This window comes from Lasioglossum baleicum, chromosome 7, assembly GCF_051020765.1.
Source record: "Lasioglossum baleicum chromosome 7, iyLasBale1, whole genome shotgun sequence".
In the NCBI taxonomy this organism is placed as follows: Eukaryota; Metazoa; Arthropoda; class Insecta; order Hymenoptera; family Halictidae; genus Lasioglossum; species Lasioglossum baleicum.
Window position 1 is genome coordinate 15,064,833 of NC_134935.1, and position 25,419 is coordinate 15,090,251.

A 25,419-nucleotide genomic window follows, 5' to 3' on the forward strand; every position below is an offset into this window, starting at 1 on the left:
ATCCCGCCTGCAATCGAATAGTTACAATTGGTTACAATTCTTTTAATGTTTTCCTCGTTATCGTATCGGCGTTACTACCGCAATCAGCAACCAAGTTGATGCGCTGTAGACGTTTTGTAGTTTTTGTTATCACCCCGATGGCGCTACAAGTCTCGCGCAAGTCGGTGCATCTTTTTCTGCAGCCGACTTTGAATCGACTACCGGGTTTTTGCAATAAATCATTTTCCCACTAATCGAGTCACAAGTACCACCTTTTTAACAGGATTACGCATTCGCGGCCGTCTGACGCGGTATACTTTTTATTCGGACATGTCAGAATAATTGTTATGAAGGCATTACAGGTTGTTGTATGGTTTTCCTTTGACGGAGCAGTAAGTCGATTTGTTAGACCCAATTATTCGTACTGTTTATTAATAGACCTTGCATTAACTTGAAAGATCAATTGAGAAACAGAATTTACAAAAGAGGATTAGAATTAGTTTTTGAAGAAGTGTAGGAGCCAAGAAATAAAGGTGTAAATAGACGCTGATAGTTCTACTTTAAGTTGACGTAAAAAAATTAGTAAGACTATGTCAGTATTGGCAATGTATAACCTATTTAGACAAGTGTCGTATCGGATATACAAAAATTGATAGCTTGGTAATTTCGAATAGAGACGATTAATTAGATAGTCGAATTGTGAAAGGGGCTTAACGCAATGGTTGTCATGGCAAACAACGGCAACACATACCCGCTAATGTCCTGCTACAATGATGCACAGTTCAGGAAAGTGTTGTGTGTGACGTTGTTTTTAGTGTTCCAACAATGGCCAACAATATTCTTAGCAATGGTCGGATTCAACAACAAACGACTGCTCCACAACGGCTGCGAAGCGACAAAGGGAAGAAAGGTGTTTTTATTTATTTCGTAGTATGCGAAACGATTGCACACATATATATATATACTGAAAAACATGGTTGACAAAGCTGGAATAAAAATGAGATTAGATCCGTGGCTGATAAAAGATAAGAGTTTGAGAGAAACAGCGATGCAATCATTTTTTGAGAACTCTTGTAGTACATGCGGTGATATCGTATCGAAAATATTCGAGCGACGCAACTGCCGTTGATTCCACCACTTCCGGTTTCGGGCGAAACGATAATAGAATGTATAATCTGTCGGAAATTAATTATTGTTGTATCCGCATAGATTATTATTTATCTTCTGCAAATGCGAAGATAATGTAATTATTAACCAGTTATAATATAGGCAAATAATTATTCTTTTAATTATCGGGTCAGCACCGGAAGTGCCAGCAATTGAGTGCAACAACTGGTTGCTGCACCGACATTACACACGGCATGAGTACAAAACCTGCAAGACTTTGATTGACCAGGAGCTGATGAACTCGAATGGACACAATGAATATGCGAATTATTTAAAAGTGAGAGAAACATCCACGTTAAAACGGGGCTTGAAATGATTCATAATAATAATTATTTGTCTTTGCAATGATCTTGGAGTGGCCCGTGAAGATTACATTAAAATTTTCAAATAGAACCCTCTATTTTTTTGTTATCAGATATTCTTGTCGCCAACATCAATTCGTTTTAATATACGCACTAAAAAATGTAATAGTAATAAAAAATGTACAGTTTGGAAATGGTAGATCGAGGTACATCAGAGCAGTTTTCAAGCCTCGTATCAATGTCTCAGACGTTCGAACGAGTGATGCTACATGTTCCTTCGTATCTTTATACAGGGGTTGATACTAAGGAGAGAAGGAAAAGTTCAGGACTCGTTGAACTGCTTCCAGGCTGCGTACACCGTCAATTCAACGAACATTAATAACGTCAAGCAGATTGCCAAGTCACTGTAAGTAAAGGGAATGAGATTTCAGCTGCGTGACGGAGATTAAATTGGATTCAGACATTGCCGAGCGATACTCAATCTAATTGGATTGTTACATACACGACGTTACTGTTACTCGTTCTATACATATTGTATTTCGTTTGAAATCCGCGGTGCCGTTCGCCGCGCCCATCAAACCGCTTTGGAATCCCCAAACGGCCGTGTTCGTTCTATTGCATTCACACTATACATAGATTTTACACCCGCATTCAGGTATCGGTAAATAAAATGAGCATTTGAGATTAGAGGGTTGGGGAAAATTAATTCAATTATGGAGAAATTGCGTTAATGAGGTAAATGTGTAAATGAGGTAAATATCGCGATCTTGGGGCGACCTTGGGGCGACCTTGGGTATTAGAAATAAATGAAGATATAATTAAAAAATCGATACGATTGGAAAATCGTCGAAGAAAATTAACGTTATTAATTTAAGAGTGTTTTACGTTGAATGAACGGGTTCTGTAAATCCAGCGTTAATCTCTCGAGTACGGCGAGCTTCTAATGATTCATTGTTGTCGACAGCTTGATAATGGGCAGTCATAAGCGCGCGATCGACGCGTATTTGGAAGCCGAGAAGATATCTAATACGCCAGACTGGGAAGTTTATCTAAATCTAGGCAAGGCTGTTCACCGGGACAAAAGCATACAGGGTGGTTCATCAGAATGCGCATATATTTTCACGCACGAGATTAAACCGTGCATACTCATACAAAGCACGTGCACACCTATGTTCTATAAATAAGCAGAATCCGGAATGTGCATACTTATACTGTTCCCGTTCTATTATACAAGAGGAAGACACGTGTCCATTTACAATTAAGTTTCTGCATTAATTAACATTGTCTAACTTTACCGTAAGCATTTCATTATTCCACGTAATTTAGATTTCACTCCGTTAGACGGTCATTTGAGATAACTGAAAATTACATAAAAATTAACTGGAAAGAAAAGACATTCATTGTGAGATTAAAAAGTTTCCAGCTTCTTTCCCTTTTAATTAACTGCCGATGGTTATGCAACATATTTAAAAAATGTATGAATCATAACTATATGTTGGACACATGTATCAGATAATACAGATTTTTTATCAAAATCAATTTTGATCAATATCGAGTGAATCATTATTGCTGAGGATCTACAAGGTTTAAGAATGTTGCAGAAGTAATGGCTGTAATAAACCTCGATTTTTCTATCCTTATGTTATTAAATACACTGCTTCGAGTTTATGTGACTTTTACCAGCACTGATGTGGCAGTTAGGTGTTAAAGGCAATAGCAGTAGCAATTTTACTCATGCGCACGTAAGTCACCTTCTAGTCACATGATCTAATAATTTCTTAATTGGTTATCGTCTAAAAGAAGATATCTAAGCTTTCTTTCAATAGTCTCAGGAATGAACCATCCAGTATCTTTTCCGAACGCATCGAATGCTCGTGCACCCGTTTCATCCGATCTTATTTTCTTCAGGCGAGTGTTACGCGAAGCTGAACGAGCTCCACGAAGCAAAAAAGTATCTGAAGAAATCGACCGAGCTAACTAAGGACGAGTCACCTTACATTGCTTTAGCCAGGGTCCACCTTCTGCAGGATCAAGTTGTCGAGGCCAGGAATGCTTACTCCGCGGCTATTAGGTAGAGCAGTTTTTTGGTTCGTTTCCGGTTTAACCCGTTGCCTCTGAAATGTCCAGGGGGTCAAATCCGTCTGTAACGTTTTACGATTCTTGATGCTGTATAATATTATATGTATATAAATATACAGTGGATTGTGGGTGTTTGGGCGCATCAGGAAACTGGTATGCTTTGGCCCTCCTATTATGCGGCGACCGCAATGAAGCGAGCAGAACTTGGGCTTTTCGATTAGGTTCTGCTGTTGGTGCTTTGCCCCAAATAAACGGCTGATCCGATTAAACGTGACTCACATAAGCGGAATCCATTGTATAATAATCAAACTGCGGATATTCATGCAAGATAAAAATCAGTATGATAAAAAAGATAAAGATCGTTCAAGTCAGCTGTAAAAACCGTTTTAATAAGTTGGGACTCTTGCCAACGTTGGTGCCTTCATACTAATACATTGTTGGGACAATGGATATTATTGTATTCAGATAATGGAGACCAGATATGCGAGGCTGTAGTGTACCATCAATTTTGCAGAAAAAGAAACTATCGATTTTTATCGAGCCTGTATCATGCTCCTCCCCCGTTAATGCATTCCGCGATTAACGCGCGTTTGACCTCGCGGACATCTTGCACGCGCGGATTTAATTTCCTGCAGCCAGCTCGAATGATCTTGTTTACAACCCGAGCTCCATCGTATTATGTTCCTGCCTCTCGTCCACGGAGCGCGGATGAAAAAAAAGCTTGTCGAGCTAACGACGGTCAGGAGATAATTTGTCGCCGGCGTGATTAACATCTAGTTTCCTGGCTTCTTTGATAACCGCGGATGCCAGTGAATGGAAATTTGATAGCCATTCAAGCTTGCACATTATGGAATTCTCGGAACAATTCATTCTAGTCCTTGGTCGATAGGTGTAACAAAAGGTAGGAGCATTCGTTCAGCATTGCCGGACAGTTTTCAATGTGATTCTTTGAAGGAGAACATTTGTGTACTTTTGCAACCATTATTAGTTTCTGCTGGCCATGTTGGTTGATAAACTGTTTTATTGGCTTCTTTAGGGACTTAAATTAGAATTATTCTGATTGATAGTGGAAGAAATTTTGTTGATAATATATGATAATTTTAATGAAACAAAAAAATATGTCGTTGTTTGTTCATCTGGAAAAAATTGTTTCTGAAGAGATTAAATTGCAACGTAGATATTCCACGAATTATATTAAAACAATTTAGTAAAAGAAAATGTATGAAAACCCTTTAATTAATAATACTACGACTACATTGTGGATTTTTATGCAAATTTTCATTTTCATTAATGGTTGCATAAAAATCTGGTGGAAAGACGAATTCCTGGCAACTAAATTAATTGGAAGACTCGTTGCAGCAAATACGCAGTAATCATGCGATTATTGCGTTGGTCGACATAAAATTGTCTGTAATGAAATGAAGCAGTCATATAGAAGTAATTAAGGGGGTAGACTCTCGTTTCCAGGATTGCAAGAGTGCGGCATGCGCTTTCTCATTCCTCGATAATGCAAAGATGGGTTTTTTTCAGTAGTGAAAAGCGCTAGATAAAAGATTAATCTAATTTCATGCTATTTTCATAAAGCTGCGACAGCTACATGCTGCCGAATAATTGAAAATTACGCCTCGTAAACGTAAAAGTAGGACTTTTGAGGGCGATTGCGGCCTAGATTGATCTTTTATCTAGCGCTTTTGACTACTGAAAAATCCCATCTATGCATTATCGAGAAATGAGAAGGCGCATCCCGCACCCTTGCAATTCTAGAAACGAGCACACCCCCTTAACTCACAATCAGTGAGTGGTCCTCATAAGAGTGAAATTTTTTTTCTGTAAGCTTTGTCTCAGGTTCCATATTTACCGAAAATGTTTTTAACAAGATGAAATAGGAAGCTCAAAATGTTTTAATCACAAACTCATCCTTCCCTAAAAACAATAAGATTAAAGCTACCTAGCTTAGCTAAATACACTAATTATTTAACTCAGTTAAATACACTAATTATATCCACAAATAATAAATGACTGCGTTCAACTTAGAAACAAATGACCAAAGAAAGACTTCGAGTGTGTAAAATCGAGAAACAGTCGTTTTCGCAGCTGGGTAAATTCGAAGTAATCGAATCGAGGGAGCGGGGGGTGGTGGTGGGAACTCGGATAATTATTCGAGCAGCTTGTGTCGCAGTTTTCCCTACTGATTTTCCTGTGGTTTCAGCGCGAATCCGGAGTGCACCGAGGCCACGAGCGAATTGGGTCTGCTCTATCTTAAAACCGGCGACGTTCAACGCGCGTTTCAGCAGTTCGGCACCGCTCTCGCCCATTCTCCGAATTGCACGAAAGCGATACTACCGCTTGCCTACGTCATCCAGGTGAGCGTGTTCAAATCCGTGCGGTAAGCCGGGCACGAAACCGTTCCAAAGGGAAGAGAAATTGTTTCCGTATGTAGCGCGATCATTCACTCACCCGACCTCAACTTCGGAGAACGACGCAATGCATGGACTTCCGGCCGAGGACGAATACCGATTTCTCGTGACCATGTATCGTTCGTGACCTTGCCCTTGGACACTGACGTCAGTGTGAAATGCGGAGGGAAAACTGAAATTCTAATCTAACTAAAAATTCTCCTTTTCGTCTCTAACTACATTAGCTAAATCAGACACGAAGCACAAGTATGAAAGCATAATCAATAATATTTAATAATACCAGGGATCGAATGAAAACTTTTTAATAGGTTCGTTTGAAACATTTTTTAAAAGACGTTCTCACATTATAAGTTCTGACGAGAATAGGCAAAGGAAAAGTTTTAATTCCAGGTTCTTCATTTTAGTACTCTTGCAATTATAACGATGCTATCGATTCGAAAAATATATTGAAACTCCTTAAGGTAACGATAGGAATTCTTTTTTGAAATCTTGAAAGATGCAGATCAAAGGAACCTCGCTATATACATAGTGGCCCGATTGATCAAATAGTTTGCATGTTTTTGCATACGCCATTGCACCGTGTACCAACTAACAACAAACAACACTCCGCACAGTCTACCGAAATTGTGCGTCAGCTAAATTCGATGTATCGAAGTTTCCCACCCGTAAATTGGCCGTGCGGTCGTTGTCTAATGGGCTCAATGAATTGTTCGGTGCGCTGTGCCGCAATCGATTGTTCTATCAAAAGCCTCAAGCATTTGCCGAATGTTCGAACGAAGAAACGTTTAGAATTTTGATTCTGTGAAAGAAACACTTGTCCAAACAAAAGAACTTCCAAAGGAAGGAATATGTTCTCAAACAAAGAAATATTTTTCCAAGCGTTCATACTGTGGACGACGCACAGTGTCGCGAAATGCTTGTTTTCTGGACAAAATTCTATAACTTTTGTTCTGTTTATATATGTATATATATTGTTATTATATATATTATAATGTATATATGTATGTATATATGTATATACGGTATATTATATATATTGTTATAAATATAGTAAATTATTTAAACATTGTAAAACGATAGTCATAAACAAAATTTTGTTTTGTTGCTGGTTTTCAGTAGATGAATTCTCAATTCAGTTCTTCCGAATGTGAAACTTCGTTTTAAAATTTTCAAACATTGACCTCCTCGACACACATACACTCTTTTTCTGCTATGCCCGCCGCAACTAACTAAAAATAGGACTATTCGCTCTAAACTAAACATTCTTTAATCATACTTAGCTTTTATAAACAAAATTAGACCGAATTAAGGAAGTCAGGGCTCAAAAATTACTTTATTACTGACTTCCCACTCGATAGCAACGACCTCTTATAAATTCTGAGTGAGCCTCAGCGTGTACATATGTATGTACTATGTACTAGAATTCGTAAATACACTAATTTTACTGCGGGTAAATTTACACACGTTAACTGCCTAGGAGGGAATGTGAAATGTGTTTTTAGAGTATATGTATAAAAAGTAGATTAACTTTTTTTATAAACAACTACCGTCGAGTAAAACATTTACGACATTATTCGGAGTGATGACCTGGACAATATATTAAATATCAGCGAGATCGGAGGGTGTTACCTTCTTGTCAATAATTATCAATGATTATTAGGACATTCATTTTTATTTATTTAATCGTATCTGTAATTAATGTAATATCAAAATTCTTTTATTTATTCAATAACAGTAGTCAAATCTCATATTTCTACAAGTGCATATCCGCGTACTCGGCTGCTGACCGGTTTTTGCTACATATTTTATTAAATAACTCTGTTCATTGCAAGCGAATGCAATTAAAACTTATATAATATCAAAATATGCTATCTTACTATATACAAAACGACGCAATCAAAACCCAGGATGTTCTGAAGTGTTTTTTTTTAATCCTCTTCTAAAGATTAGGGAAACCAATAAAACTGAATGGTTTCACACATTTCAGGTTAATTAATTATTATATTGCATATAAGTATTACAACATTTTTGAAGATGAATTACAATTGGCCAACCCTCAGCCATCATTTTCTAAAAAGATTATTTCTTACAAACGTCTTTTGTTCATAACACAACGTAAACAAGTTACGCTATGAACTGATGTACTATCTTATTAATATTCGCTTACAGATTCGCTTGTAATTAATTTCCTACTGAATGTTTTGAATTTTTTTTCTTTAAATTATTTATTTGGATAAGTGACTTTTTCGATGTTTGTCCTTGGTTCGCGACACTGTGCGACGTTCTGAACTGGCAGTCACGAGTTACAGTGCACGAACTACATACGTCGGCCATTGCTGTAATTCTCGTTGAGAATTTAATTAGTGGTATCGGTAGCGCTGCTCGGACAATATTCTCTTCGTCCCATGTTGTTAAAATATTCATTCTGCTCTTCAGAATCACCAGGAGTACGATGTGGCGTTGTCTAAGTACAAGCTGGCGGCGCAATCGATCCCGGAATCGCACGCCGTTTGGAACAACGTGGGAATGTGCTTCTATGGGAAACAGAAGTTCGTCGCCGTAAGTACCCCATAAGTCGGGCACAGCTTCTAACTTTATCAAGGAATTAGTCACATCCGATGGCCCTGGAATGGATTAAACACTTTCCAATCGCAAATTGTGGTTAATAAACTGTGGTCTACTTGGTGTGGTCTACTAAGGGTGTCATAAAATGATTCCATCTAGTAGAATTGATCTGTTTTCGTTTCTGATAAGTAGACTGCGGGTCTTTATGCAAAATAAAAATATTTTGCATTGATTGCGACAAGCAGGAATAATATAAAAATTGATTTGATCCTTTAATGACTCTGTTACATTAAAAACAACATTACAGCATGCTTGAACTTTTTAAATCTTTTCCCGTTATATATTTCATCCAACCAATTTCTTCATAAATGCATAAAGATCCGCAGTCTACTGATACGCTTTTGAAATTCAAAATGTTTTTCTGCTTGCCCCAAACAAAATGGAAGCACAGCAATACGAATCAATAATTAATTCGTGCTCTACTTTCGCATTCCAAATTCGGATTTTCGGCGACTTCAAAGGTGCCGAACTCCTTTATGGGGTCACCGAGGGAAACAGTATTCCGTCTCTGAGGATATTTGAATTCTTCTCAGACGGAACCGACGAATGTGACCGCGAACTCGACATTCCTCTGGTTATGGAGAAATAAAAGTTGTATAGAAGTCGACGGCTCGATTCCCGATAAATTCTTCGCCTGCTGCGCGAACTTCCTCGAAATTAAATATCGAGTTTTACCCGTTATGTTCGAACCAGCAGAGAACGGGTCGCAGTGCTCCCGGATCAATTACAACTTCCTCTGTGTTTTCCGATATTCGGTGAGCGATAGATTCTCACGCGCGCTGAATACGAGTCGGGAAGCTTTTTCTTTGTCACCTTCGATTTTCGAGAAGGTTGGACACAGTGTTTCTAATAGAATGCTGTAGAAATTGTGAATTCGGTAACAGCCAAGAAAAAAATGTTCTCCTGTGAGGAATATTCATTACTGGAGTGAATAATTCATCATCGACACCTAAATTGCAACTAGAAGGATACACATTGGAGAAAACCTATCGATTTGCTTTTGTGAAAAAAGAAGAAATATTTACATGATAAGAGATTAATTACGATAAAGTCTTTATAATGGAAGACGCAAACTTTTAAGTATCTGTACTTAATGGTCCTCAATCTACTAACGCTTTCTATTACTTATTGCTTCATTAATTCTTTTGAAGTTTCTTTGAAGCAGGTATAGTTGAATGCTTGAAACAAATTCTCGATCGCACCGATCCTGTACAGCACAATGGAACATTGTCTTCTTCGGGTGAACTACACTTATTTATTAGAGAATACTCTGGCAAGTAATCTACATCGACCGATTCCCTCTTAGTTCGGCAGCATGCTGTACCCGGTGCAACTGCACGCCTCTGTCTTGTCCCCTAATTGAGTTCCTCTAGGGCGCAAGTGTGTCCCGGCCGTCATTCTGAGACCGGGCCGCGCGTGCACCGGCACCTTTAATGGGCATTAAACTAATTATCCTCGTTCACTCTCGAACAGAGTCTTCTTGTCACGGATAAAGAACTAGCTGATTCGACCGCTATCACCTCCGAGACAAACACCGTCTCCGACCATTAGTTTTCTCTTGCTTGGTCACCATAGTCTACGGTTTTACCCCTTTCTTATTATTCTGAGATTATTCTTGCCGAAGGCAAAACGTGCTGTAAATATTTTTTCTGTTTAATGGAAGCGAATGTAGAAAGTTTTTCTTCAATATGTGTGCTGTGAGCATTCATTTGTTTTTAGAACTGACAAGAGACATTTCTGTGCTTGGAATAAAGGATTTTATTTAATCAAAATTGGACATCAAGGAGTAAGAACTGGAAATCAAGAAGGAAGAATAAATTATTTAAAGCAAACAGAATGCTGTTAACATTCTTTAAATAAATCTTCGTGTCTTCCATCGAGCATTTTATGGAGTCAAAATTGGACATCAAGAGGCGAGAACAGATAATTCGAAACAAAGAGGATGCAGTTAACATTTCTTGAATAAAAGTTAACATATTTTATTCAGGACCTTATCGAATCAAAACTGGAAATCAAGGAGCAAGAGGACATTTTTTAAAACAAATAGGATGCAGTAAAAATCCTGTCTTCCATTAATTTCTCAAGTCAAGAAACCGCACAGTCTGCAGAGTCTTTCAACAAGGAAGACATTGCTGGATTACCTCAGCATTATTTTCCTGCACCAAGCTCATTAATTCCCGAGAAGGCCAGCGTTTCTCGAATCGCAAAAGATCCCAGCAATTATTTCTACAGAAATAACAATTTAATTATAAGCGACGTGCCCAAGCTCCAGCGAATAATTCTGCGAATCACCGTACACTATATGTGTGACCTGAGTTATGTAAACTGCCACGGCTGATAGAGAAGTGCATTGATAGTGAGGCTTAGGGCTCCGTTCGAAGCTACGGTTGCGTGCATAACGTTTAATCACAGATTACACGGTGTGATTGACAAGTATCCTTGATCGTTGCTAGCAAGCCGCTTCGAAACATTTCCATCGATTGTTTCTTCTGTCGAGTATCTCGAAGCAGTTGAGGCACAGTCAACGACAAAGTGGACTTCCTTGCTCCAATTATTGAGAAAAATGCATTAGCGATTGGGTCGAGGTGGCACGGAAAATAGAATTAAATCGGGAACCGTGATTAAATATCAGCAACACTATAATAAGCTCTCTCCGATGGCACCGGTAACTCGGAAACTGATCGCGAAAGCTTTTATACAGTCACTCTCATAATTGATATGAAATGGACCAGACTACTTCAGTTTTTCTGCTAAGCTACAGTGGATAACAGAAGTGAGTTAATACTCATATTTTCAATAATGAAATCACGATAACAGTAATATTTATTCAGTTATAAAAATAAACAAGTTGATTACATATTTCATGGTAATGTCGAAAACAAAATTTATTACGATTATCACAGTGGTCTGAAGTTTTATCAAGATATCGATTTTTCTATACTAAATATACAAAATTTGGCGTGACAAAAGTAAGGAAAAGTCCAACACCAAATTTGTTTCACAATTACATTGTGCTGGAGTTTTATGCGCTAATTCCGAACGTGTTCTTAATTTTTCTCCTAGACGAACAGTTTTTGAGAAACATGACTTTGAAAAAAAAACATTATTCAACTTTAATTATAAAAGATATTGAATTGTTCTTTGCAGCAAAAGATTCTGTACACTTTCCCGAATACAGTGATATCTAATATTAATACATTATGAATGTTTAAACAATCATTAAAGACGGAGAGACACCACTCTCACGATTGATAAAACTTCAGATCACTGTGATAATCGTAATAAATTTTGTTTTCAACATTACCATTAATTAAATATGTAATCAACTTGTTTATTTTTATAAGTGAATAAATATTACTGTTATCGAGATTTCATTATTGAAAATATGTGTATTTACTTACTTCTGTTATCCACTGTAGAAGGATTACAAGATGATATGTAATGAAAAATGTGGAAAAATTTCGTGTAGTTATTTAAAAGCTAGTCGTGCCAACATTTTTATACGCTATCTTTGTTTCTGTAGAAGACCGAAGGATATCGATCTTAAATGTTGAAACAGGTCCATACAATCTTTTTTTCTCTAAAATGTATCAACCCTCCGCATTATTTTCACAACGAGGAACTGAACTGTGTCAACTTTTTTAGCTCAGTGTGAGGGGTAGAAGGATAGCGTGCGCACCCTGGATCCGCTTTGGGGTCGCAGGGGCGCGAGTCTGAACTTCCTTAATCCAGTCCGTTGTCATTCCGCGGAACGTGGCCGCGCGTTAGCGGGCTAAAGCTCCAAAGTTAAGTGGATTAAGCACAAAGCTCGGCTTTAGCTACCTTGTCGCCGATAAGAAGAACTCGAGGACGTTCAGGGACACGAAGGATAAGAAAAAATGGGTATGCTGGGTCACGCGTCTTGGCCCTGGTCCCTTTGACAAGTTTCTTTTTATCATCCGACCTGGGGCTATTTCATAATAACACTGTTTGGTAACTAAACCAATTTTGCGGCTCCAGGCGGACGTTTCGAGATACGCCGCATCCGATTCTGAAAATCTCGTCTGTCAATCATCTTCAATTTTTTAAAGAATTTTTTCGTAATGATTCTGTAGACTCCCTCAAATATTTGAACATATTGAAATAATGTTTAAAGATAGTGTGACTTGAAAAGAAATATACTATTCTATTCAGGAGAGTTTAGAGGACCATTCTACGCAAGAATCATTTGCATGGCTTGAACGGTTCAAGCAGAAAAAATTCCTGAAGTCGCCAGGTAAAAATTCGCGGGATAGCATAATGTATCGGCGAGCGGCGTTTGCATAATAGCGACGGCCCGCGATCCTGAATTATTAATGGTGCCCGTCCGATCAGATAATTGCGTGTATTTACGTATTTACGTGCCGGGCGACTGTTCCGCGCGCGATTCCTCGGCGACATTAATTGACCGCGCGGCTCGCCAATTGCCGAACAAATCGGTTTAACGCTCTAATTTACTTACAGGCAATTACCTGTTTGAAGAGAGCCCACTACCTGAACCCGATGGCCTTTATGCCTGCTTATAATCTCGGCATGGTATTGCTGACCACGGGACAACCAGCCTCCGCGGCGATTTACCTTTGCGCCGCGGTCAGCGCAGACCCCAAGAACCCCATGCCGTATCTTCTGCTCGGACGTAAGGCGCCACGTGAACTCCCATCGATTTTCTGCTGGCCGAAAAGGGACAGGAGACGCCGGAAAACTCGATACAACAGATGTTCGTAGTGTTGGATAGTTATTTCTTTGCATATGTGCAATCGCTGGCCGCTGCAGCTGATATTACATCGCTGGCCTTTGAGTTATACGAGTCTCTGATTGTCCTCGGGCTTAGGTATTCGAAGGATGTTACGATTGAGATACTTACGACCTAGTTATATCTGGATGTTTGAATTCTTCATCGGTTTTATAAGAAAACAGTAGTCACGAATGTCTGCACTTACTAATTTTTATCTCCGATGCTAATTGTTCAATCAAGTTGAATCCTGATTTATTTCAATCAAGAAGGTTCAGTCTACTATAGGAATTTATATTTTTCCTGAAAAATTCGTACACACACTTTTTGTACTGTACAGGAATGATCGAAGTGTACACACATTTACGGACGTTGATGTGTGTAGGTACCTCAATTAACTAAACGACGGGAGTCTAGAGACTGATAGGACCTGGGTTATAGTATCACGGAAACAGCGAGTGCCTCAGGGTAAATATTACCTGTCTAAGTTCACCAAACTCAAACGCATTTTGGAAAGTAGCCTGGTTTCACTAGTATAGGTCAGGTGTCAGGTGTAGCCCGTTAAATTATCGACTTGATGCATGTTCGGGCGTTATGAACGCATCGATCATTCACCACTCTGGTCATTTCAGGTGACGTTTTCCAAACAATCCGTTTCCTTCTCATTTTTAATGAAAGAGTAGACGAGTAATCGATAAAACAGACTTAAAAGTGGTTTTAAACGAATTGCAGAGTGTCTAAATTTAGCAAATTCTGAGATGTCAAATATCTTGTAGGGTATGGATAAGGGAAAGATAACTTCCAGTGAAGAATTAATTACTAAGTAAAGCGACGGTCCAGCAGCAAACGTCTATGATACAAGTCGAAGAGGAAGACACAGAGTCGCGAAGTTATTTATAGCGACAGCCACCGGCGCTTGGTTTTTCTCCACCATGCTCGCGCCGCAATTTGTCCTGTTTTTCTATCGTTACGGCACCACAAGTTCTGTCGGCCATCGCAATACGTTCTCGTCGCGTTCGGAAAAAAGAGGAGTCGATAGTCCACTATGTCATTGTCGCATAGGAAATTCTAATTGTATCGACCGTGCGCATTCCTCTCCCCTATCGGCACTCGAGCACGGCACACCGACAGCATGCCTAATCGCTATCATTGTTGCAGTCGCGCTGAAGCGGCTCGACGACTTGGAGGGCGCCGAGAAGGTCTTGCAGAAAGCACATGCGCTGTCCCCGCAGGATCCTTTGGTGCTGATTAATTATGCGATTGTTTTGGACGCGGTAGGCAAGAGGAGTTACGCTGCCGAATTTTTGACTGCCCTGAACGATATCACTGCTGTCATTGATGTGGACGCGCAGGCAAGTCATTAGATCATTAGGATTATTAGAAGGTATTGTGTGGGCATTGGATAGCTTATATGAACAGCTATCTTAATTTTTTTACTCATAAGATGACTCAATATGTACAGAGTTACCACTCGCACTGGTTAACCTCGCTTTGTAAATTAAGTCCACACTCTAGACTCCGGTTGGAATTCGCCCACTCGTCCCTATTGCGCTCAATTCTCAGGATCAGAGGGCAAATAGTCGCGGAAGAGGTGGAACTTCACGAGTGCTGTAGATAAGAAGGTCTTCTTAACTTTCGGGGGCGGTTTGTTCGCAGATAACGCAGACCGCGAAGAGGCTGTCGACGAAACTTCAACAGCAGAAGGCGTCCGGTAACGAGGGAGAGAGGGTCCTTAACGAAGATGAAGTCTGAAACAGCATGGTCGACAGGCGACGATGAAGAATCCCGAGAATTTCCATGGGAACGAATAAAACTCACTTGCACAAGCAACTTGCTCCCGTTTCAAAGAGTTTATGAAGATCAACCTCCACCACGAGCTCCTTCTCTTCCTAGTCTCGTCCTGCTCGAAGGTCACACGGCGAATCCTTGAGTCAAACGGTGATATTTGCGCATTGCCATCGGCCACGAGCCAAGGAGACTCAGTTTTTTCATTTAAGTTCGTCTATACGACTTCGTCGCTTTAGTTGGTACCGCAGGATGCGCCTTCGGAAGTGTCAAGGACTCTCCGGCACGAGACACCTGGGATGAAAAGTGAAAATGTCGGCATTGTGGTCGCGTAAAAAAATCGTTTAGCATTCAATTACTGCCTCGAGGCTCGTATTATGGCTGGAAAATTTTATCCTGAAGTTGCAGCTTCTTAAAGTGGTTCTAAAGACTGTCAGCGTCCTTTTCGATTGAGGTAATATATTTATATGCTGCTGTTTATTTAAAGCAAATAATAGGGTGGACTTAATAATGTATAATTGTTCGCTTTGGATTTACAGAAAAATATTAATAGACTTGTTGTTAATAGGTTTGCTAATAGACTGGAAAACTGTGGCAAATATATCGACAAACATTTCACAAAGAAATAATAAAAAAATGCAGTTCTCAACTGATTGCATTGCAAGGGTTATAATGACGTAACGCCGTTCTTCAGGACCATTTTATTTCGATTTAAATGACAGAGACATTTTCATTTTGCATTTTAGAGGGTTCACGAGGCGTATCTGTCGACTCCTCGTCCCGGATAGAGGGCCAAGTGAAATTGCTGCTTCATTTCCGCAAAACCGTTCACTGCCGCCCATAGTACCTGCTTATCGAGTCGTGATTACGGAATGAGTGCATTATGGAAGTAATTAAACTGTCTCGTTGAAAATTCGTTCCCGATCTTGTACCTGTTAATTTAAAGTTACGACAAGCTGCCGTTGGAGGCAAGTCCATCGCGCTTTCGTAGTGGATCCTTCAGCTTTCGTCTGACACCGTTCCCTCGGGATCTAACGAATTGGCTTCAGATTCGTCTTAATTACTCAGATTATTGTTATTATGTTGTTCATTTTTATTTTTATTTTAGTGCTACTTTCAAGTGGCTGTTCCTAGAAGAAAAAGAAACGAGGATTTTGAGAATTTTTCCTGCAGAAAACGGCGAAGTTTTGGCAGCAAATTATTTTTTGTTTGAAACAGTAGGTTTTCAAGAAATGTTACTTGTTGTCGAAGATCCAACTCCCTAACGACTAAGATACCGCACGGTAGCCTTACCAGAAGATAGGTTTTAATTTATGCTACCGTCGAATGCATGGTGTTCAGTTGTGAATGTTTTTGACAACCGACTACCTTGGCTTAATGCTCAACTGGCATTCTCTGAAGAGGAACACGTACAGTTCCGGTCAGAGATGTTTAAACTTCATGTACATAGAGAAAGCATCTAATTGCATTTCGCGAGGACAATTAACTTAAAGCCCGTTGAAGATAGGACGTTCCCCATTGCACACGGTGGAACGTGCAGAAAGACGATCCGTATGCACGCTCCTGAACAGGTTCTCTCTGTTGATGAGCGAACTCAATTAAGGGAGGCGACAGAACGATACACTGTTCCAAGGCGGAAAGCGAAGGGACCATTAAAATTGGAGAATGTAAATTGTCCTTCGGAGCGATGGTGGATATACTGTTGATCGCATTTAGTGTACTTGCTCGTGTGCGTAAACGGCTTCGCGAAGATGCAAAAATTCTGAGGCAAACAACATCGGTCCAGTTCTCCTTCGTTTAACGTTCCACTTATCGACAATTTTATAATAGTCTTTCTGAAACGAAGGATCAACAGTTCAGAATTCACCAATAAACTAGTTCAATGAAATTTGTTTCAACAAATTGAATTTTTCTTTTAAAGAAAGATTAAGTCTTCCATCATGCAGTTTACTATTTCAATCAACGTTTTTGAGACAGCCATTTGGTTCTTCTCGGAAAAAATTAGGATCTAAAAATTAGGGTTCCCACAAGTTTTCCTCATTGAAATGTCGATTAAACCGATTCGTGGAAATACAAACCGAACAACCCTCTTGAACACGTCAAATAATTATTTCGATATAATGGACACTCGCCTTTCCGATAATTAAAACGCCAAGTCTTGTATTGCTTTCACAGCGAGAAGTTCGGTCGTGGAAATCGCTGACGGAAAATAATATACAAACAGAATAGATAGACGGTGCGAAAACGTTTTCGGTTTTTATATCGTGGTTTGCATATTCCAGGGAATCCCGGCGTCGAACGGGATCGATCGTTTGCATAATTGTATAATCGCGCGTTCGTCGATTACGTCGGTCGCTTTCACGTAGATCGAAAAAATTTTACTATAACTCTTGAACCATAAGAAATATCGGGATGAAATTTCCACTAAAATTCATTACAAAATTATTCCTATCTACTTTATTATCGTAATAAATATATATTTTTTGTAATAAATTCTTAACTCATTGTTTAAATTTCATTCTCTTAAAATATTAGAAAGATTGTTTACTCGCACTTATTTAGTACTTTCCCAGATAATTTAAATCAAAGATGTCTTTGGAAAGAAATTTCTTCGTCTTTATCCGACTCCAACAATTTTTAAGAACGTTGTTAAGAAAACGATATCAATGAAAATTTTCGTACATACAGCTCGGTACTGAAATTATGAAATAAAAAATTTTCAAACAAAAATAAGCGATCTAGGGATATAAAAAATCAGCATCGACAAGTAGAAACTTGAAACATGGTTAGAGTTGAACAATTTTTAAGAACATTATTAACGACAGGACGCCGATGAAAATGTTTATCCATATAGTGCGATGTTGAAACCGACGTATAAAAAAATATTCCACCGGAATGAAAAAAAAAATAATTTCATTTTTACTTGGGCCTTCTGATTGAGTCAAAGGATCGAGGAAACGGTCATGCAGAGGCGGACTAAGAATGGAGATGTCGCTATTAATACGGAAATGTTTATTCGTAGTCTATATAAATAAATTTGTCCTTAACGTGTACATGCATGGAAGCGGATCGATTTTCAGCCGGGCTCATTAGCCGAATATCCATCGCAGCATTTCCATCGGTCATACAAAACTAAACGCGAGTCTCACACGAATCGTTATTGTGGCGATCGCGCTCGGTGTCGTATTTACATTACAGGCGTTGCGTTTTGCGTTGGCACTACATACATGTGTGTGTGTGTATACATATACAACTATAATGTATATACATGTGTGTGTATATGTAATTGTACACCGATCTCGTTATTTCGCGTGATCGCGCTAGATTAATTAATACGTTTATAATGCGGCGTTTATACAAGCTCCGATAATTCTCGCTCGGCCTCCTAATTCTTGCCGATTCGTTGTTGAGCGCGCGTTATCGATTGATCGGAATGAAGAACAAGGCAAGAGATCGATAGTCGATTTCCTCGACCCGTCGGCGAGGTGTAATTTCATGGAAATTTGTGTTGCAAATTGGAAACGCTCCTACACGATCGCTGGGACGCGAGTCGTCCGGAAAATCGTGCATCAACAAATGTGCCTTCAATTGTTGGCTCAAGAGCGGCTCGTGTTTCAACTTGCAATAACGTTTCGCACGCCGGATTATCCCCAACGACAAAACAATAGAAGACAAGTTTATAACCATCGTACACTAAATTACTTGGAGTAGAAAGTCCCAAAGAAAATTCCGAAGAAAGGTAGAACTTCCGAGAAGAAGGCTTCAACAAACTTCCTCTCCGGAAACCAAGAAAACCGAGAAAATTCTGAAAATCCAAGTCTTAATGTTAGAAATGCACTGACTCAAAAGTTATGTGTGTTTAAAGTTCAGCGATTTTCAGCGTTTTCGAGAGGTAAGGACGCCGCCATGTTGATATGTACTCTGCGTCGTGAGTGCACGTGCTTAAAATCATTAAAATTTACGCACGCATAACTTTTGAACCAGTGAATTTCTAACGTTAAAACTTGGATATTTGGAAATTTCTCGTAAAAATCTACAGGATTACGTTCAAAAAAAGTTAAAATTTTTGCTTTCCTCAGATGAAGTTCAGCACCATTTTCAACTTCCCAAGTCAACGAAGTTCCATCGAGATTAATGTAAGTTTGGCGCCTCGGCGAACACTCTAGTACAAATGTCTCGCAAGTAGAAAAATGAACGAGGTATTCTCTTTACCCTCTTTGTCCTCGCCGAGCTGGCATCGACAGAAGTTTCATTGCAACGTGATCCGCCCCATCGAACCATTCTGTGCCGCAAACGGCATCGGCCCGCGGCATAACAATGATCTTTCCTGTTTATTTTTCTCTAGGAGGCAATCTACTTTCGTATCTCCACGCACAGCACACAGTACAACGGTCTGTTTACTCTTCGGAATTGTCTGTTTGAACAGCTACGGCGCGGTTTACTAGTAAACGTGCCGTTGGAACGTGTCGCTCGTAAAAAGATGATTACTGATGGCAGGTGTCCTCGAGATCCACAATTGTCTCCCACATGTTTCGCAGACGAAAATTTTTAGAAACATTAGTAACTCTTGAGTTCACCGTCTAGGACTCTACAATTGATTCTTCAACTTAGAAACGCTACTAATTCTTTAGGGATGCTAGAATCCATCCTCTAGGACCCTAGAGTCCATTCTTCAATTTACTTAAATGCTAGACTTCATCTTCTAGGACTCTATAGTGCATTCTCCAACTTCAAGGTTCTATAGTTACAATTACTGTCCATGTGCTCAATAGATGAAACATTTTAGCATCCCCTAAGAGTTGGGTCTGGGTCAGAAGATGCTACAGTTCATTGTCTAAGGTTCTACAATTCATCCCCCAACTTCCAGGCTCTACAGTCGCGTGGTCTCCAGACCTTTCAGCCTGCATCATACGTAGGTGCTCTGGACATCCGTTTGTTGCGTGGTAGGCTGCCACTTCTTCATGATCCTAGGCTTGAACAGGTGCCCGAAGGTAGTGCGAAACTGTCTAGACATAGAGCAGTATAGAATGAAGTTGATGGCCCCGTTCAGTAGTGCTAGAATGTCCATCAGCTCCCCTAAGTTGTGGTAACATGTCCGGAAGAAACAATCTCCTAGGACGCCGGATAGAAGACCCAAGATACCTTGAGGAATCTCCGTGACCAGGAACAAGAGGAGAACTGCTACCAGCATGTTCGTTGTCCTGTCTGCTCTCTTGTCTGATTTACTGGGCTTGCGAGGAAGTACACCGTTCCCCAAGGTTACTGCTTGATTGCACTGGTTGTAACCCTTCAGGGCCTGCTTCCTACCCTTTGCTCTGTAACAGGACCCAACCAGAAATTCAAGGTGAGTAAAATTGATGTGGAGTGTTCAAAATTGAGGATTTTTGCGAATTTATTTTTGTAAGCTCTAATAATTTATTTTCTCCAAAGAGTTACAGTAATAGTAACTGCAAATTGAAAGAGGCCGTTTATGGCTAGCCAACACGTAGTTTCAGGAGTTCGTTTGCGGATAAGGGACACTCCCCAGTCTTTTCAGGGTTTAGTGGAGGGTTAGATTAGGCGTTTTCTATGCGGAAACGGAAGTCCCGTGCCAAAAGAGGGTAAAGTGACTGAGATTCCTGATTCCACGCCACGACCCATGCATTTCGTTTTCCCCGGGGAAACAATTTCCCCCATTAATGGGATACTGCTAGATTACCTGTAGAGGGCTTTTATCAGCCAGCAGCTAATAACCGTGAGAATGACGCAGGGTAGAAGTTTTACGACCACACCCAGCACCCAGAAATTCAGCTGATAGAAGAAGTCTTTGTGTCTGCAGTAATTCGCGTCGACGATGTACGCGATCTCCATGGTGCCGTTGTCCTTCAGCCTCTGCTCTCTTATCTGCCGGTCAAACAGATTACAGTAATGCCTCGACAGATGTCAAAGAGATATGCACGAAAACATTGATCCCCGTAATACCGGAAAAAACTATTCTAGCGTTATTAATAGCTTCAAGACCATAATATGGTCGTTAGATTTGCTACATCCCGAGATAAAAAATGAATGTTAATATTTAAATAATCAAGGTGACCTTCATTTTTTGTTAAAAAAATTTTGTTTCGAAATTTTATATATTGAAGTTTTTAAATGGCTAAATACTGATTAAGTTTTGTTCGAAATACTTTTTTGCTTGTCTGCTGTTTCATCGGTTCGGATAGTCGAGGTCCTATTCTATCGCGAATCAAACGCGTGATTGTGGTCCAAATTGTACCGTGTTTCGAGTCGTATCAATCAGAAAAGTGTGACGAATATATTGTTGAGAATGCCATTAAAAAATTATTGGGAACAACAAACTTTTATTGTCGGGTTAGTATTGTCTCACAATCAGACTGTTTCTGTTCGTGAATGAATTATGTAGAACTTTTTTAAGAGTCGCTTTTGAACTCTGAGCTGAAACTTCTGCACGGTGCTCTATATTTCGATCATTTTTACTCATACGTAGCATGAATTAAATGCCACGAATATAGCAATTATCCTTCTAATAAATGCACAAAGTCTCGAGGCTGTTTTGAACTGCCTAATGCTTCTGAATAATAAATGCGAACGAGCGAGGGGTTATAACACATTGAAACTTTCGTCGGGCCAAGTTTCTTATACCCTATTTTCCGCAGAATTATGATTATATAATTACACAGTGCATAACTTACGCCAAACACGAAGTAGCTAGGCGCACACGCGATGAACGGCGCCAGGAAACTGCACCAGAGGGCCACCTTGCAGCGAGTGGGCGTGCACCAGAAATTGTTTTGTGGGAATCTGCTTCAAAAAATAATCTTTTGTTATTTTTACATTCTTCTTGTCATTTTATGTTTCCTATAAATTAATGGGGGAATCTACTAAAAATATCTTTTGACCGAAATTGAAATCTTTTTGGAATTTACCACTAAATTGTGACTGCGCATCATGAAAATAAGGGGACGACCATAGTCAAAACGTAAAACAGAGTATATTTTCGCGGTTCCATTTTTTAAACGAAAATTTCATTACCATATTATGAATTTTGATTAGCCCTGACACAAATCTTTTCGCACAGATCGCGCTCTACTTTTCGGACAACGAAATTTGCAGTCTGGTCACACGTTATGCAAAAAATGATTTTTCCACCTCTGGTTCTGACTCTATTTCGCAACGAGCAACCATCAACCCAATTCTTGATTATCGGATTTTCAACCGACGCAGTCTAACAATTTCGCCGTCACATTGATACAATTTTATTCAAAAATTTTCCGGGTTATTTCGAGCAAGAAATTCGGCAAATATGATGTTATTACAAAATGTTTTTTCCAAACACTTTCAATGATTTCAATTTCAACTCAAGCGTTCATACAATTAATTTGTGCAATCCCTAAGGAGTTCATTAATCTGCTGTGATATTTCTACATTGAAAAAGGAGAAATCATTTCAGATATTTCTTCATAAATTCTTCAGTAGTATATTTAGAAGAATTCTCAACCAATTTTAATTTTAAATTAGCTGTTTATTCGATCAATTTATGCGATCCCCAATAAATCTTGTTCCCCAAACCTTCCCCACGAATTTCGCAAACACGGTATTCCCATTCAACCAAGTAAAAAAGTATTTAGAAACATTCAGAGGTCGGTGTTTTGCCAACGGCGAAATAGTGACTGAAATCCCCTCGATTTGAAGCGCGCTTCGTGTGATTTGGTTACGAGCAAAATTCGAAACGTCGACTACGCGATATGATCGATTTGGCGTGAAATGGCGTATCCAATTTCCACGCGCTCTGCCACAATATTGCAACGTTGTTAATTTTTGGGGATCCGCGTGGAAACAACAGAAACACGATCTTTTCAGCGTTCCGCTGAACTTTGAATGGTGGGTTCACTGCCAAAAGAATTATTCGTGATTGAAATACTATATTTATAGATTGGAGCTTTCTCTTTATGTATGATTTTTTTGTTGCTGTTTTACCCATCTTTGAATCGTTTTATGCAACAGAAATGATTTATATCAAAATAAACCAATAATCAAAAATCGTATATAAATTTTTATTATGTTATTGTAAAGGGGAAATTTCATTCTTCAAATCGAGGGTAGTTTCTTTCCTCTACCCACTATCCACTGCAACACTTTTAAACAGCTCAGAGTAAAATCACCGATAAATAATGTGAACACAAATTATGCAATATGAAACTAGAGACTTAGCGTTATAACGAGTCCAAGTTGATTGTTGCACTGTATCTTTTCACGAAATTATAACAATCTAAATCTCCAATGGCCGTGGAAAACAGAAGAAGACAAATTCTAGTCAAAAATAATATTTTTAAATATCAAAAACTGTTCGATCATGTGAAAAATGACCCATTTAACTCGTCACAAGCGATATTACAGTATCTCAACATTTTCTATTTTCGAGTTATTGACGTGGAAACAGCTGTCGTGTTTTTCATTTCGTAGAAATCGCAGCACGAGGAGCAAAGTAGCATCAAGATAGACGTTTCCGACGGTGGAAGGGAATTGTTCAGGTCGATGAATGCCAGATTAAACCTGTGCATCTCTCGTCTACGTCGAAATTCACTGGAGAAAATTGCGAGCTGAAGATTTGCGCGCTGTTTTCTTCGACGCAGCCGGACAAGGGATTAATAAGAGCGCGCTTGCTCGAATTTTCCCATTAAACGGTTAACTCCCAAGCAGAATACTTCATCGATTTACCCGCGATCTCCGTGTCAAGAGACCCTCTTCAATAAACATCGAAATTTGCATTTGATCCCCCTAATCTCCGATCCTCGATCCGCGCAATCCCGTGGATCGGGCAGAACCCGCGTAAAGACCGACGCACTGTAAAATGGCTCGGTCATTTTTGATCGTCTGATTCGCCACGAGCAGAATCGCCAGATTAAAACTTGTGTCTCCAGTCTACCCCTCTTCCCCTTCCGTGTCTGTCGTCCGGTACCTGCAGGGACAGGGTAACTTTTTCTCCTCAATTCGCGCTTCCTCCCCTCATTTGGCGACACTGGCCACGAGACTCCTTTTTGCAATTTCGGATAAAAAATTCATTGAGATCCATGCGGATTAATTTTTATTACTTTGATTTGCTGGAAATAGTTACGAAAATATGTTACTGGATTTCAGTGGCTTTTATATTGATCTTCCTTTTCACTGGTGGATATACTTTCATAATAAAAGAAACAGTATTTATTAATTATGTGTCTATATCCATCAGAGAAGAAAGCTTTTGAAACGGCCTCATAATATTATGCAATGTAGATTAAATTTAACTTTGAATTATTCGAGCAATTTAAAGGATTTAAATAATTAAATTATTGAATTTAATGGTACAGTGGGCTACAAGCTCTCTGCTGTAAATATTGTATATTCGCTAGAGGATTTAGTAATAAACACCGTTCAATGTTAATACTATGTAAATTCATATATTTATATTTCATACACCAGGGATTGGAACATTGCAATTATCCACATACATATTAAACAGTGGAAAGACAGAATCAAAAGAATTAAATTGGAAGATTTTCCCCACAAAATGACGGCAAGAAGCTATAAAATACTCTCGAACTCTCCAAAGTTTACTTAAAAAATTACACAAAAAATATTTTCAATTCAGTTCCTCATTTCCTCAGTAAAAATTACCAAACGTAGCCAAACTCTACTCCGCCTAAAATATTTGCAGCGTCCAAAGTGGACGTCTAATACAAACAATTACGCACCATTTCGCGAACTAAAACAGTAAAAAAATAATCTCGTACTCTCTAAAGTTCACCCAACAAATCCTCCTCAAAGGCTCCAGTTCGCTCTCTCATTTCTTCAGAAAAAATTACCAGACACAGCCAGTCTCAATGCGAACTGCGTATCTACTCCGTCCAAACAAGACGTCTAACAAACCCAGTTGTACAGGTTGTATAAAAAGTTTTCATTTGTAAAAGAAGCTTGCCGCAAAATTATTTATAACAAAGAAGATTGTTGTTAATGTTTGTTTTTACATGAATACCTTCTAGTCATCCAGAAGAGAGGAAGTTTGAAAGAAGCCACATGTCGCAAACAAATAGTTATTGAGATATAAGCTGTTAAGGTTATAGTATCTCTACTGCTACAGTCCACACGACCGTGTACAGGATTAATATTCTTATAACAATGGATATAAGGTACTCTTTCACATTTTGCAACTTCAAATTTATGATCCGAATGGGCATGACGATTAACATCGTCAATCGATTGAATCAGTCTCCGATTTTTCAATGATTTCTTTTTTTAATCAACGATTGACGATTAACTTCATCAATCGATTGAATCAATC

At 39.1% G+C, this 25,419-nt stretch overlaps 2 protein-coding genes across 11 annotated transcripts in view; one reads left to right on the forward strand and one right to left on the reverse strand.

Moving 5' to 3' along the window:
* Positions 1–23,941, forward strand: part of Bbs4 (Bardet-Biedl syndrome 4) — a 34,204-nt gene extending 10,263 nt beyond the window's left edge. Inside the window, exons 1-10 of one of the 2 annotated variants that reach the window (XM_076428252.1) lie at positions 67–889; positions 1,281–1,423; positions 1,742–1,854; positions 2,413–2,507; positions 3,357–3,519; positions 5,737–5,890; positions 8,381–8,503; positions 13,052–13,223; positions 14,478–14,671; positions 14,976–23,924. In XM_076428252.1, the coding sequence (XP_076284367.1) occupies positions 805–889; positions 1,281–1,423; positions 1,742–1,854; positions 2,413–2,507; positions 3,357–3,519; positions 5,737–5,890; positions 8,381–8,503; positions 13,052–13,223; positions 14,478–14,671; positions 14,976–15,071 (1,338 nt within the window). In that variant the 5' untranslated portion in view covers positions 67–804 and the 3' untranslated portion in view covers positions 15,072–23,924. Of the gene's footprint in view, positions 1–66; positions 890–1,280; positions 1,424–1,741; positions 1,855–2,412; positions 2,508–3,356; positions 3,520–5,736; positions 5,891–8,380; positions 8,504–13,051; positions 13,224–14,477; positions 14,672–14,975 lie in introns of those variants that run through there. The other variant, XM_076428253.1, reaches the window with a different exon arrangement.
* The window catches only part of LOC143210942 (G-protein coupled receptor dmsr-1), a 77,782-nt gene continuing 72,038 nt past the window's right edge, over positions 19,676–25,419 (reverse strand). For 8 of the 9 annotated variants that reach the window (XM_076428267.1, XM_076428265.1, XM_076428264.1 and 5 more), the window contains 3 exons: positions 21,794–21,905; positions 20,803–20,987; positions 19,676–20,419 (listed from right to left, as the gene is read on the reverse strand). In XM_076428267.1, the coding sequence (XP_076284382.1) occupies positions 20,011–20,419; positions 20,803–20,987; positions 21,794–21,905 (706 nt within the window). In that variant the 3' untranslated portion in view covers positions 19,676–20,010. The remainder of the gene's footprint in view (positions 20,420–20,802; positions 20,988–21,793; positions 21,906–25,419) is intronic. The other variant, XM_076428270.1, reaches the window with a different exon arrangement.